The 14391-nt window shown below is 39.1% G+C and overlaps 1 protein-coding gene across 1 annotated transcript in view; it reads left to right on the forward strand.

The window, feature by feature from the left end:
• The first annotated feature begins 751 nt into the window (after nt 1-751).
• Nucleotides 752-14391, forward strand: part of BRINP2 (BMP/retinoic acid inducible neural specific 2) — an 89162-nt gene continuing 75522 nt past the window's right edge. Inside the window, exon 1 of the mRNA XM_044671976.1 lies at nt 752-1020. Coding sequence (XP_044527911.1) covers nt 752-1020 — 269 coding nt within the window. The remainder of the gene's footprint in view (nt 1021-14391) is intronic.

Below are 14391 nucleotides of genomic sequence, written 5' to 3' on the forward strand. Positions count from 1 at the left end.
CCAATGGTGAAAGTTCATATGTTGAGGCCAGCTTTCTCAGTCCCCAGTGACTTGATTGCCTATCCCACCTTTTGATGTTGTTTTGATGTTTCTTCTTGTTGTTCAGTTTTTAGTCATGTCTGACTTTCTGTGACCCCGTGGACCATAGAATGCCAGATCCTTATGTCTTCCACTGAATCTGCCCCTACTCATGTTTATTGCTTCCATGACATTATCCGAGGTATTAGTATCTCAGACCTTATTATATGGACCGTGAGATTTATTTAGAAACTAGAGCATGCCCAGGACATCTGAAATTCTCATCCTTGGTAAATTGGTTAAATCCTAAGGTATTTATTTGGTAAGTAATTAATATATATTAGTCACCATGAAGGCTTAAGCCAAGGTCTTCCTAATATTTGACTCATGGGAAGATAGAGTTATTCACATAACTAATGTGGAGTCAATATTTTTGTGCCTCAATTTCCCCATATGGAAAATCTCTAGAAACATAATTCATAATGAAAATTAATATTTTTTAAATGATAATGAGTCAAGATAGGGGCTCCTGAAGCTGGCTCAACCCATTTCAGGGTTCCACTTGAGTACCAAAGGGTGGTGGCAAAGGTGGTGATTGCCATACAGACTGAAAGAAGGGTCGCTGTGTTGACATCACCTCTCTGGATCCTTCTAGTTCCAGGGGCCCTGAAGGAGCAGTGTTGACGGGGAGAGTGTGGCGAGAGAATGAAGAAGCCAACCGCCCAGGAGAAGCATGAGGTGGCAGTGCGGCGTTCGGTTTAAAGCGCTTCGGCTGGCGATCCCATGGGCGACGCTGCTGGCACTATGCCTTCCCAGCTGGGTCTTTGCCACCACTGCCATTGCCGTTGCTGTTGTTGCCCCTGAGCAACATGCCTCTTTGGCTGGTCAGCCCCCTTTGGATTGGTTGCTTACTGACCGTGGCCCATTTCACCGTGCACAGGAGTATGCTGACTTCATGGAACGATACCGTCAAGGTTTCACCACCAGGTACAGGATTTACAGGTGAGAAATGCCTTTTCCGATTAAGAACTCAGCATCAATGACTACTTGGCATGGGTTAGCTCCTCCATTACCCGAAGCTCAGATTGCAAAATCTAGCCTAGCTGTGGTCCTGAATACCTTCAGAATAAACTAGAGGTGAAAGCCAGAAGGACGAAAGGCAGGGAGAATATGCACACCGTATTTTTGTTGTGTTTTGCTTTGTTTAAAAAAAAATACATACACACCAAAAAAGAAAGGAAAAAAAAAAACCTGCTGATGTCTCCTGGGGAACTTGGCAAAAGAGTTTCTATTTATAGGTCGTGCTGCTTATAAACTGAAGACAAATCATGCGGCATCGAGTCAGCATGGAGTCAGCGTGTAGCCCAGGATGCAGCAGGAGGTCAGAGTCAAATGCAGGGGCCAGGTTTTAACTAATGGGTTGAAATTTTTTATGAGTAGTAATCACTTAGACATGCAAATAAGAAGAAGGGCATCCCAACCTCCTGTTTTCAGAGACCCAGCCGAGCTCTGCAGGGGACAGAAGGGCACCTGTCCTCCCCCCCAATAAAGTTGCTCTTTCTGGCAGTGAACAGTTTCCTCCTCTACCACTGATCTCTTAGAACATCAGAGCTGAAGGTCAAATATGAGACTTGCCTGGCTTTTCTTTTGAACTGTGGTAAACCAGGCACATGTTCCCAGGATAACTAGACTAAGGTTTCTCCACACCCAAGTTCTGACTAAAAGTGGCATAGCATCATTCAGGAGGACACCTCAGGATGCATGCAAAATTCAAAGATCTTCCCATGAAACTCACTCTCTCCTTCCCTCCCTCTCTGTCTCTCTCTCTGTCTCCCTCCCCCATCTCTCTTTCTCTGTCTCTCTGTCTCTGTCTGTCTCTCTGTCTCTGTCTGTCTCTCTGTCTCTGTCTGTCTGTCTGTCTGTCTGTCTGTCTCTCTCTGTCTCTCTCTGTCTCTTTGTCTCTCTGTCTCTCTGTCTCTCTCTTCCCTCTCACTTCTTCACCTCATCCCCCTTCCTACCTCATCTTGGGATTTCTTGGGATGATTTTTTTTATTACTTTTAAATGTCCACACTGAGTTGTTTTAATTAACACAGGGGCTAATGAAAGCATAGGATAAAAGTATTTAGCATAGGATGATTTCAAAGCAAAAAATTTAAAATGGTGGCCAGATGCTTGCTATAGGGGACCATTCATCAGCTGCTTAGTATGCCTACTCTCGTACCTCATTAAGAGAGAAAGCTAGATATGTGTTTGGCTATTATCCAAGTAGGTCAGAGGTACAGAGAAGCAAGGTTGCCAAGATCCTCGTGTTTCTAGTCCATATGCAGGTCTGGCAAGATACTCTTCTAAGGCTTCTCTCTGCTTCTAGTGTTCCCAAATCTCATTCAGCACACAACCTAGCTTGATAAAGCCTGCCACATAGTAGGTGCTTAATAAATACTTGTTGGTTTAATGATCAATTAATTCAGTCATGGAGATGGAATTTTGCTCATGTTGTGAATACCAACATCCCAGTTCCAAAGTTGTTGCAGAATGACTCTTCATAACTCTATTTGGGGTTTTCTCACCAAAGATGCTTGAGTAGTTTACCATTTCCTTCTCTAGCTCCATTTTGTTTTTTTGCTTTTTAACAAATGAGGAACTCAACCAAACCGAGTTAATGGCTCATCCAGGGTCATAAGGCTAGTAAGTATCTGAGACCAGATTGGAACTCAGGAAAATGAATCCTTCTGACTTCAAGTCTTATACTCTATCCACTGGGCCACCTAGCCTCTCTCTCTTCCTAGATACCTACTCCTACTATCTCCTCCTATAAAAGGCTACACTGGATGGGGATAGGGGTCCAGACATATGATTCATCATTTAAATTCTGTCCATTCTGAAGGCCAAATTCCCTTCAAAGACAACTAGGCCATCTTGTTTTAAAGAACTGAAATAGAACAAGCAGATATCTAAATGGTATGAGCAATTAACCCTCCCCCTTTAAGTTAGCTAGATGAATGAAACTCTTATTTTTCCTTCCCAAATCCTAAAAAAAAATAAAATATTAGGCAATTCTCTGTTTTCTAAAACTCATTCTTTAACCAAAAGATTCACCACATTCATCCAAGAATTTCTTCCTACGAGCTTCTCTTACAGAATTTGAAATTAAGTGACGACATACCATACAATTCTCCTCTCACACTCAATATTTTAGAAACTCCCTGTGTAAATTAGCAAAGCAGGAGCGGGAATATGTGAAAATTAGCAAAGCAGGAGCTGGAATATGTGAATGGACCTCCCATCCCCACCATTTGGTCTCCTCCTTCTCTTCAGTAGAATGTCCTCCTTTTCCTCCTGCCTTGACCCACCCACACAGCCTTCCTTACTGTTCTCATGTCTAGGAGTAGCCTGCTGATGAGACAGTGGCTTGGAGCTGGCCTTGGGGCATGGTCCATAATCATATCTGTACTCATGACCCTTCTGGCAGATGGTAACAGCTTTTGGCTCATGTAAAGCAACAAGCTCTCAAAGCACCCTGTTGTGCATCGAGGGGCAGTCACTGCAGAGTGAACCAAATTTCTAGGAAACCCTGCCTTCTCATTCTGACAGAACAACAGCATTCTGATATGGGGGTGGAAAGAAAAGCCTTTTGAAGATGGAAAAAAAAAGAAACATTTATGTACTGCTGCCCCAGTAGCATTATGGGAACTGAAATTTCCATCACTAAGGAAACCAGGATAACTCTGGGTAACCACTGAAGCTTCCTGAGGACTCTTCCAGCAAAAACTTACTTGTTTTGTCTTTGCTCCTACTTAGGTCTACTCCTACCTTACATAGCCATTTGGGTGTTCAGCTCAATTCTGGAGCTTAGTTATTTGGCAAAGACTAGAAACCACTCCCAAAGGAACATTAAACTACTTTAGAATTCAGCCCCTAGTTTATCTCGGTTTTTTCATTTTTTTTCTCAGAAAGTGTATTGGAAAATCTTATAAAGAAGAAAATGAGACAGAGTGGAAAACATCAGAAAGTGCTTTATGACGTGATGTTTTTTAGGTCTTGTCAGAGTTAGTTATTTCATGACCGATGAGCCTTTCATTTATTGCATTATGGGATTCTTTTCCCCCACAAAAACATGTACACAGGGCATAATTAGATTTGAATCAACATGCCCAGCCCTGATTTCACACAGCAATTGGGGTAAAAAATGAAGCAATTCAGCTGGACAGTGCAGACAAAAAGCAGCCTGAATATAAGGGAGAGACTAGCGTTCCCTCGGTGTACAGTGAATTGCAGGAAGTTTCAAGATTTTGAAAAAACAGAATTCCAGGTGCCCCGGATTGCCATTCAGGATCTGTAGCTTTAGATCCTTCAGATAGCCTCTAGCTATTAACTGTACTGAGATGTATGGTAGCAGCTGATACATACTCTCCAATGTCTATGCTATGCACTTTGGTACTTACCAAAGACTAGTAAAGGTCTTTAAACCCTTACTTTCAACCTTATAATCAAAACTTTGTTTCCATTCCAAAGCAGAAGAGCCACAAGGGCTAGATAATGGGTGTGAAGTGACTTGCCCAAGGTCAAACAACTAGGAAATGTCTGAGGCCAAATTGGAACCCAGGACCTTCTATTTCCAGACCTGGCCCTCAATCCATTAAGCCACCTATTTCCCCTATAGATTTCTTCTAAGGATATTTTGCATACAGCATATGATAGGTCTCAGAAACACCAAAAGTGTATTATCTGGGAGCAGCTAGATGGTTCAGTGGATTGAGAACCAGGTCTGGAAATGGGAGGTACTGGTTTCAAAGCTGGCCTCAAACATTTTCAAGCTGTGTAGCTCTGTGACCCTGAGCAAGTCACTTAATCCCCATTACCTAGTCCTTATGGCACTTCTATCTCAGAACTGATACTCAGTATTAACTGTAAGACAGAAAAATAAAGGCTTAAAAAATAGAAGGAAAGAAATTTACAGCAAAATTCCTGTTTAAATCCTCTATTTGAGCATTGAAGGTATTTTCCACGAAATCCTTTTTCTTATCCTTTCCTCCTCTGTCCTTTTCCTGGTTTTCTCTCCCTTTTCTTTCCTCTAATTTATTTTATTTATGAAATTTTCAGTGAAAAGAAATTCACTTTTTCTGCCTGTTACCCACCTTCATTGGGAAAAATTTGGATAGTCAGGCAAAAAACCCAAAGTCTTTATTGATCACATCCAAATAAATTTTGTTGCTGCTGTTCAGCTGTTACAGTCATGTCCGATTCTCTGAGTTACCCTATTTGGGGTTTTCTTGGCAAAGACACTGGAGTGGTTTGCCATTTCCTCCTCCAGCTTATTTTACAGATGAGGAAACTGAGGCAAATATGTAACTGTCTATGTAATTATATAACATATTTGCATATACATGTGTGTATATTATGTAGATGTAAGTGTACCTAGGAACACACACATATATACATATGATTACACTTACATATACAATGTGTGTACAAATGTGATTTTTATTCTGTACTCTGAATCCGTATATGGGCTTCAGTATTCCTAATCCTGAGTCCCTGCCCTTCATCTGTATTACTGCCCACTAAGGGCTGCACTGAGTGAGGACATCCAGGCTAAAACTGAGCCTTTTAATTCCTTGGAGTCCTCAGAATCCGCTCTCCTCTCCATATATGGTGAAGCTATGTCTTTGGAATGTTAGCTCCCTCTCTGGAGCAGACTTATCCCTTGTCACAGCTCTGAGAAACTTCCAGGGGGAGCAGGAGGAATGCCAATATCTGTAGGTTTCCTGCATTTCCCACTCTTGTCCATTAAAGTTGCTGTTTACTAAAGGGAGCTGGCCTTCTCATGGTAAAGTCTTCCAGGGACACGTGTCCCCCGTGCACTGTCTCCATTTCCCAGAATGGGATAAAATTGACTTTGTTAGGAAGTGCACCTTAACATCAACAGGCTCTTCAGTTAAGTGTACTTATCTGAGTGGTTTGGGGATCTGGGGGCCCAATTTTATAGCAAATTTTCAAATTTGCACCTACCAACCTCTCACAATCTCCTCCAGCTACCTAATCCTCTAATCCAAGAATTCAGCAGGTTTCAGAGATGTGGAATTATCTTCTGGTAAGATAGCCCATTTTTATATTTTCTAAGGGTTCAGATGGTTTTATTCCCATTGTCTGCCCCACCTCCTAGCAGGCTACTCTGCCAGTGGCAGAACCTAATGAAATGATGGTGAACTGACTGACATCTCACAAAAGAAGCCTTTGGGGGCAAATGGATTTAAAAAAAAAAAAGGCCCAGAGAATCCCAGTGGACTTTTCTTCAAGGTCAGAGAACCACCCAGAGCTGTAGGCAGAAATAGTGCTCAGGTCTCCCGACTTGCAGCCTTGTGCTCGTTACTCTAGACCATGACACTTCCCTTCAACTGGTAAGTGCATCTTCATCATAACACGAAACCTAATCAGGCACCTAAATTGAGCTGATGCAAATGTAAATATGGTTTCTCGAAACACTCTGGCGGTAATGTTCCATTCTCCCTTTGCTACAAATCAAAGTAATGAGCAGTCTTTTTTTTTTAATTTCTTTTTTTATTAAGGTTTTAATAGAGAGACAATCACGAGAGAGGGAAAAATCCAGCCCACTATGATGAAACACTTAAAACTAGGAAAGAATAAATTAAAATTTAGAGATGGGAAGAAGCTGAAACCATATAGAATGATAGATATAATATTGCAGTTGAGAGGAATGCAAGGTTAGTGCTTAGTCAGTCCAAGAAATTGGCCCCAAGTCATTGCTTCTTCCCTTCCCATCTCTTTCTGAAAAAGAAGTATTTGTAGGTGAGCTAGGAGTCTTTATGGGAAAAAAAGACCAGAACAGGAAAAGAATCATAAAAATAGGACAGAACAATCGGGTAAGGATGCAGTCTGGGAGAAGCAAACAAACAGTGAAGAAACTAAAAGCCATGGGGATGATGAGTTATGAATAAAGCTGGTTTTGATTAAAGAAGGTTATTGGTCAAGAGTATTTGGAATGAGAGACTATAGTATAGGGAAAGATGCTGGTGTAGGATTATAGATCGAGATCCAGAAGGGGCTTAGAGGTCATTTAGGACAAAACTTCTTCTTCTTTTACAAATGAGGAAATAGGAGTTGAAAAAGAGGGTCCAAAGTCACATTGGTAGGATAATGGCAGATCTACAACAAAGGTCCTCTGACTCCAAGTCTAGAAGGACTCTTTCTACTGTACCATAGAAATCTTATCAACAAGCCAAGGAGGTCTGATAGCAAGAAGAGATGTATTCCTTAAGAGAAAAGAATGCCCAGAGGTTTACTAGAAAGTGGGTTAAGATGGAACAGGAGTCTGGATATGAGTGAAGAGAAGAAAGGGAAAAGTCGAGGATTTGATAATGCTGACTTTCAGGATGTTAGAAAAGAAAGGGGCTGTCAGGGCAGTGAAATTGAAAGGACATAAGGAAAAAGTATGAGCCCCCAGTATGGTTCCAGGTGACTTAGGAGAGAGATGCTATAGACACAGGAGAGAGCTTGAAGGTGGGAGGGTAGCTTAGGGAGATACATTGGTGCAGATGAAGTCATGGGAACAGATGAGGTGACTGTGGAGAGAATTTGAAGGCAGAAAAGGCAAGAGGGCTCAGAACAAGCCTGAGGGGTGCCTCTGGGAATGGGAAAGATGAGGAAGCAGACAGGGTGATAGAAACCATCACAAGAGGAGGAACCTCAGAGCTGATTTAAAATCTGGGCCATAACTCACCCACGAACAAATGCTTTCTGGGGATAAACAGCTTACTCTGAGAGAAAGGCACCATTTCCAATTAGAGATCACAATCCATATAAATATGAAAAACCATTTAAATCTTCCTGAGTAAATCCCAGTGATTTCCTAGGTGATCATTGTATCCTTTGCAGTAAGAGAAGAGGGAGAGACAGAGACAGATGAAGAGGCAATGGGAGAGGGAGAGAGAGAGAGAGAGAGAGAGATGGACAGACAGACAGAGACATAGAGAAACAGAGATAGAGACAGACAGGCATTATTTGGTTAGGAAGATACTCTAAAGGTTGGGGAGAAAATTGCATTTTGGCTACATAGGAAAAGGAAGGAATATGCTTAATTCACCTAGGGGTAGACATATATAGCTTTGAGACTAATAAAGCTGCCCAACTATGAGATATGGCAATATGCATTAGCTTGTGTACTGGGTTTTTGGTTTGGCAAAAGAGAACTTGATTGGAATGGTAAGACAGTTGCTATGTACAAAGCCCAGGGGACATTGGCAGAATCAGAATGAAATAATCCAGGAATCTCTTATTTACCTAAATTCCAGTATGAACACAGAGCTGAAAGCCTACATGACTAGCCAGAGCACCTGATTGCTATCATTTATCTACCTTGGTGAGTTTTCTATCAAAGTCCACCTTAAATCTACTATAGATGCCCATTGCTTTTATGGTAAGGGTTTAAATGAAAGCAATAATTGGAGGATACATGGTGAGGCTGAGCTTCTAACTCTGAACCCAGATAGTATTTACTGAGGGTACTGATGGTAAGGTGGAAGAGAGGCAGCATATAAATATGTAGTACTTAGTACAACCATGAATTCAGTTCAATATTTAACTGAGCATAAAAAAATCCCCAATTTACAACAACAATAATAACAACTGACATTTATATTGTGGTTTAAAATTTGCAAAGTATTTTACATAAATTTTCTGGTTTGAGCCTTACAAAAACCCTGAATGGTAAAGTTTATGGGTATTGTCCCCATTTTTATAGAAGAGGAAACTGAGGATTACTCATGGCTGCATATCTAGTCAGTATTATAGGCTAGACTTTGAAACTAGGTCTTCCTGACTTTAGGGCCAAAATTCAATGTATTATACAGCAGGAAGCCTTTTACCTCTAGAATTTGCTTTGCTTTAGGGTAGAATTCCATGTGAGGTGTATTTATCATGTACATAATCTATAAGTAAGCCTTAATAGACTACAGATTCTTTGAGGGCAGGGATATTTTTCATTGCTGAGTTTGTTTTTTAAATAATGTTTTATTTTTACCCTATTATTTATAAATACAAAATTTCAACTTTTTAAAAAAGTTTTGAGTTCAAAGTTCTCTTCCTTCTTCTGACGCTCCCTCTGTCACTCCCTTCTACCTCTCCCCGAGATGGTAAACTAATACAGATTTTTACATGTGTAATTATGTAAGACATTTTTCCATATTGGCCATTTGTAGAAGAGATCTCAAATAAAAAAGAAGAAAATGAAACATAGTATGTTTCAGTCTGCATTCAGATTCCATGAGTTCTTTCTCAGAGAAGGAGATAACATTTTTCATCATTAGGCTCTGAGATTGTCTTGGATCACTGCATTGCTGTTAATAAATAGGTCATTCATAGTTGTTCATTTAGAAATATTACTGTCACTGTATACAATGTTTTTCTGGTTCTACTTACTTTGCATCAGTTCATGTAAGTATTTCCAATTTTTTCCGAAATCATTCTGCTCATCATTTCTTTCTCTTTTTTCCATTTTTTATTGTCATGCAAAAATATACTTCCACATCGATCATTATTGTAAGAGCAAAGTCATACATACCCTAAACCCCAAAATAAAACCCAAAACATGCTGATATGAATGACGACTCCAAGAGTTCTTTGAAGGTGGACAGCATTCCCCATCATAAGCCTTTCAGGATTATCCCAGGTCATTACATTGCCGAGAGTAGCCAAGTTTTCACAGATAATTATCGTTCAATTTTGCTGTTATGTGTTTACAACATCTTCCAGTTCTGCTTATTTCATTGCATCAATTCCCACAGATCTTTTCAGCAATTTCTGAAATCATCTTGCTTATCATTTTTTATTGCACAATAGTATTCCATTACCAACATGTACCACAATTGTTCAGCCATTCCCCAATTGATGAACATCCCCTCAATTTCCAATATTTTGCCACCACAAAAAAAGCAGCTGTATTTTTGTACAAATAGGTACTTTCCCCTTTTTTATTATTTTTTTTTGAGACACAGACCCAGTAGTGGCATTACCAGATCAAAGGGTATGCACAATTTATAACCCTTTGGATATAGTTCCAAATTTCCCTCTAGAATGGTCAGTTTACAACTCGAACAGCAATGCCAATTTTGCCACATTCCCTTCAACATTTACCACTTTCCTTTAGTGCCATATTGGCCAATTTGATAGGTGTGAGGTGGTATCTCAGTATTGTTTAATTTGCATTTCTCTAAGCAAGAATGATTTAGAACATTATATATGATTATTGATGTCTGATTTGAAAATTACTTGTTCATATTTGAAAATTACTAGTTCATATCCTTTGACAATTTGTCAGTTGGAGAATGGCTTGTATTCTTATAAATTTGATTGAATTCTTTATAAATTTGAGAAATTAGACCTTTGTAATAAAAGACATTTTGTTATAAAATTTTTTTCCAGTTTCTTGTTTCCCTTCTAATCTTGGTTAGATTACTTTGATTTCTACCAAAGCTTTTAAATTTAATATAATTGAAATTGTTCATTTTATATCATACAATACTCTATCTTTTGTTTGGTTATAAATTCTTCGCTTCTCCAAAGATCTCCCAGGTAAACTATTCTATGCTCCCCTCATTTAGTTATGATATCACTATATCTAAATTATATATCCATTTTGACTTTATCGTGGCATAGGGAATGAGATATTCATCTGTACCTATGTTCTGTCATACTGTTTTCCAATTTTCCCAGCATTTTTGTTAAAGAGTGAATTCTTATTCCAAAAGCTGAGTTTTGGATTTATAAAATACTGGGTTATTAAGTTCTGTATGTTGTGTATATAATTTGCTCCATTGATCTATTATTCTATTCATTAGCCCGTACCAGATTGTTCCAATGATTGTTGCTTTATAGCCCAATTTGAGATCAGATAGTGCTAGGCCTCCTTCCTTCATATTTGTTATTCATTCCCTTGATAGTCTTGAACTTTTATTCTTTCAGATGAATTTTGTTATTTTTTTCTAGTTCTATAAAATAATTATTTGGTAGTTTGATTGATATAGCACTTAATAAATAAATTATTTTAGGTAGATTGTCATTTTTATTATATTAGCTCAGTCTAGCCATGAGCAGTTAATATTTTTCCAGTTGTTTAGATCTGACTTTATTTGTGTGAAAACTGTTTTATAATTGTGTTTATATAATTCCTGTGTTTGCTTTGGCAAGTAGATTCCCAGATATTTTTTATTGTTTAGAGTGATTTTAAAAGGACTTTCTTTTTCTAACTCTTGCTGCTGGACTTTGTTGTTAATATATAGAAATGCTGATGATTTATGTGGATTTATTTTGTATTCAGCAACTTGTAGGCTAAGAATTTTATTGGGGTGCATTCATTGGAACCCCAAGAAGGTAAGGGCAATTGAAGACTGTTAGAGCCAGGGTATAAAAGGGGGAACACCAAGCAGAGGACTCACTTTAGGTTTTGGGGAGCTAGAGGGAGGAGATTATTTATTTACTTTAATTAGTTAGGATTAAGTGCTTTAGTGAGGGAAGGAAGAAGATACAGTGGGGGGGGGAGGGGCTTTTAGCCCTGCCAGGGTTAAGCCTTCCACAAGTTTCAACTGATTATCAATAGAGATCTCCTAATCCCTCTCTCCTTCATTCACCCCCTTCCGCTTTTGATTCATTTAGTTATTAAAAGAAATATACTCAGTTTTGCTAGATAGATGACTCTTAGTTGTAAACCTAGATCTTTCACCTTCTAGAATATCATATACCATGTTTTCTAATCCTTTAATGTGGAAACTGCTAAGTCCTGTGTGATGCTGATTATAACTCCATGGTATTTGAATTGTTTCTTTCTGTTTGCTTGCAGTATTTTCTCCTTGTCTGGGGGGGGGGGGGAGGGGACTCTTGAGTTTAGCTATTATATTCCTAGGAGTTGTCAGTTGAGAATTTCTTTCTGGAGTTGATCTGTGATTCTTTTAATTTCTATTTTACTCTCTTGTTCAAGAGTATCTGGGCAGTTTTCTTTAATACTTTCTTATGCTATGATATCCAGATTTTTTTAAATTTTTATTTTTCAGGTTTTCAGGTAGTCCAATAATTCTTAAATTATTTCTCCTGGATCTATTTTTCAGGTCATTTTTTTTCAAATAGATATTTTATATTTCCTTTTTTTTTATTCTTTTAATTTCCTTTTATTGTTTCTTGATGTGTGATGAAGTCAATAGCTTCTAGTTGCCCTATTCTAATTTTTAAGGAATGATTTTCTGTCAGCTTTTTTTGCCTCCTTTTTAATTTAGCCTATTTCTTCTTTCATTTTTCTTCCCTGATTTTCTTCTGCCTCTCTTAATTGATTTTTGAAATCCTTTTTGAGTGCTTTCAGAATCTGAGTCCAATTCATATTTTTCTTTTGGATTTTGCTTGTGTTTGCTTTGCTTTCATTGTCCCATTCTGTATTTGTGCCTTTCTCTTTATCTCCATAAAAACTCTCTATAGTTAGATTTTTGGTATTTTCATGTTTGTTCATTTTCTCAGACTTTTTAAAGGTAGAGTCCATTCTCTGAGAGGTTAAGATACTCTCTTAAACTTCAGTTCTTCCTTGATGCTACCATTAACTTTATTTCTGTGTTTCTGCAAGTTTCAATTTTTCCAAGATTGTATGATACCTTAGGGCTGGGAACTCTGAGAACCACCTACCACTGGTGATTTAATAACTCCCTGAAACTGCTAGTAGCTCAAATTTTAGCCTCAGGCTTGGTTGTAGGCTTTTGGTCTCACTCTGGGCTTGATCAAGTTGGGGACACAGTGCACAGCAGACTGCCCTGCCCTGGGTTCTGCCTTGAGCTTAGCAAGGGTCAGCTAGGCTCCCTCAATTCAGCAACCTGAGGATTGTTCCTGCCAGGGATCCAGGGATCCAGCTCTTGGTCTATGGTCTGTCCCAAACTGGGATCTACATCCTCACCACAAAACTAGGATATGATTTCTGGCCTTGTTCTGGCTACCCACAGATCAGGTTGCACAGCACAGGCTTCCTTGGGCTGGGATTCCAGACCTCACTATAACTTTGCTTGGAATTTTAAAGGGTATGTTTTGGGTTGGACTCCTTTTGGCCCAGGCAGGGTCTCAGGGTCTCAGTATTTACTTAGGACCAGGTTCAGAACTTACAACAGTAGATGTAGGGTAGGGCGGAGCTTGCTATTGGCTTGCTCTTTACTCCTTGCTATATACCTTCTGCTGTCCCACCCCAGTGCCTCAGATGTTCTCTGCATACTTTTCAAATTGTTCTCTTCATAAAAATTGTTTCATACTGTCTCCTTGTTGGTTCTTTTACTCCTGTATTCATTTTGTGGCATTATTTTAAGAATGTTTAGAGAGGAATCTCGTGGTGGTTTTGAGCTTCCCTGATTCTACTCCGCCATATTGGCTCCAGAACCAGATATCCATCATTTCTTATAATACAATAGCATTCTGCTGCAATCATATACCATAATTTGCTCAGTTATTCCCCAACTGACAGACAACTCTTCAATTTCTAATTCTTTGCTCCTACAAAAAGAGCTATACTATTTTTGTACAAATAAGTTCTTTTTCCTTGTTTTTTTTTTCCCCTTTATCTCTTTGGGATACAGACCTAGTTCATTACTGACTTTGTATCCTTAGTATAGTATCTGACACCTACTAAGTACTTTGTGAATAAATGTTTAATTGAATTGAGAATCTAGTTATAAAATTGTCCAAAAACACTTTTTATGCAAAGTGGCCTCAATTCTATGTACAAATATTGAGAACAAGGTTATAGTGCAGGAGTCAGCAACGTATGGCTCTTGAGCCATATCTGGCTCTACCTCCCAACCTACCAGTCTGGGCAGAGCCCCAGGATGTGCCCAACACCTTCCGCCTCCACCCTCCTCCTTCCACTCACGTTTATGGCTCTCATGGCCAAAAAGGTTGCCGACCCCTGTTATAGTGAGATGTGCCAGGTACCACTGCATTCTAGAATTATTCTTTTCTTATTACCTCTGACACTATTAATAATTGATAATAGTAACAATAGCTAGCATTTATATAGTTCCTATTATGTTTTAAGCACTCTACTAAACACTTTCCACATTTTATCTCATTTGATTTTCCTAACAGCCCTGGGAAGTAAGAACTATTATGAATTCCTATTTTATAGTTGAGGAAACTGAGGCCAATAGAAGTCAAGTGATTTCACATGGTATTAAGTGTATGAGGGTGGATTGTTTGGGACTTGCATTTTTCCAACACCTCTCAAACTAAATGGATAGTCATTCTATGTTTCTGTGGGCAATTTCCATGTCTGGAATACACTCTCCCCTCCCCTCCCCTCCCCTCCCCTCTCCTCTCCTCTCCTCCCCTCCCCTCCCCTC

Source organism: Gracilinanus agilis, chromosome 4 (genome assembly GCF_016433145.1).
Source record: "Gracilinanus agilis isolate LMUSP501 chromosome 4, AgileGrace, whole genome shotgun sequence".
In the NCBI taxonomy this organism is placed as follows: Eukaryota; Metazoa; Chordata; class Mammalia; order Didelphimorphia; family Didelphidae; genus Gracilinanus; species Gracilinanus agilis.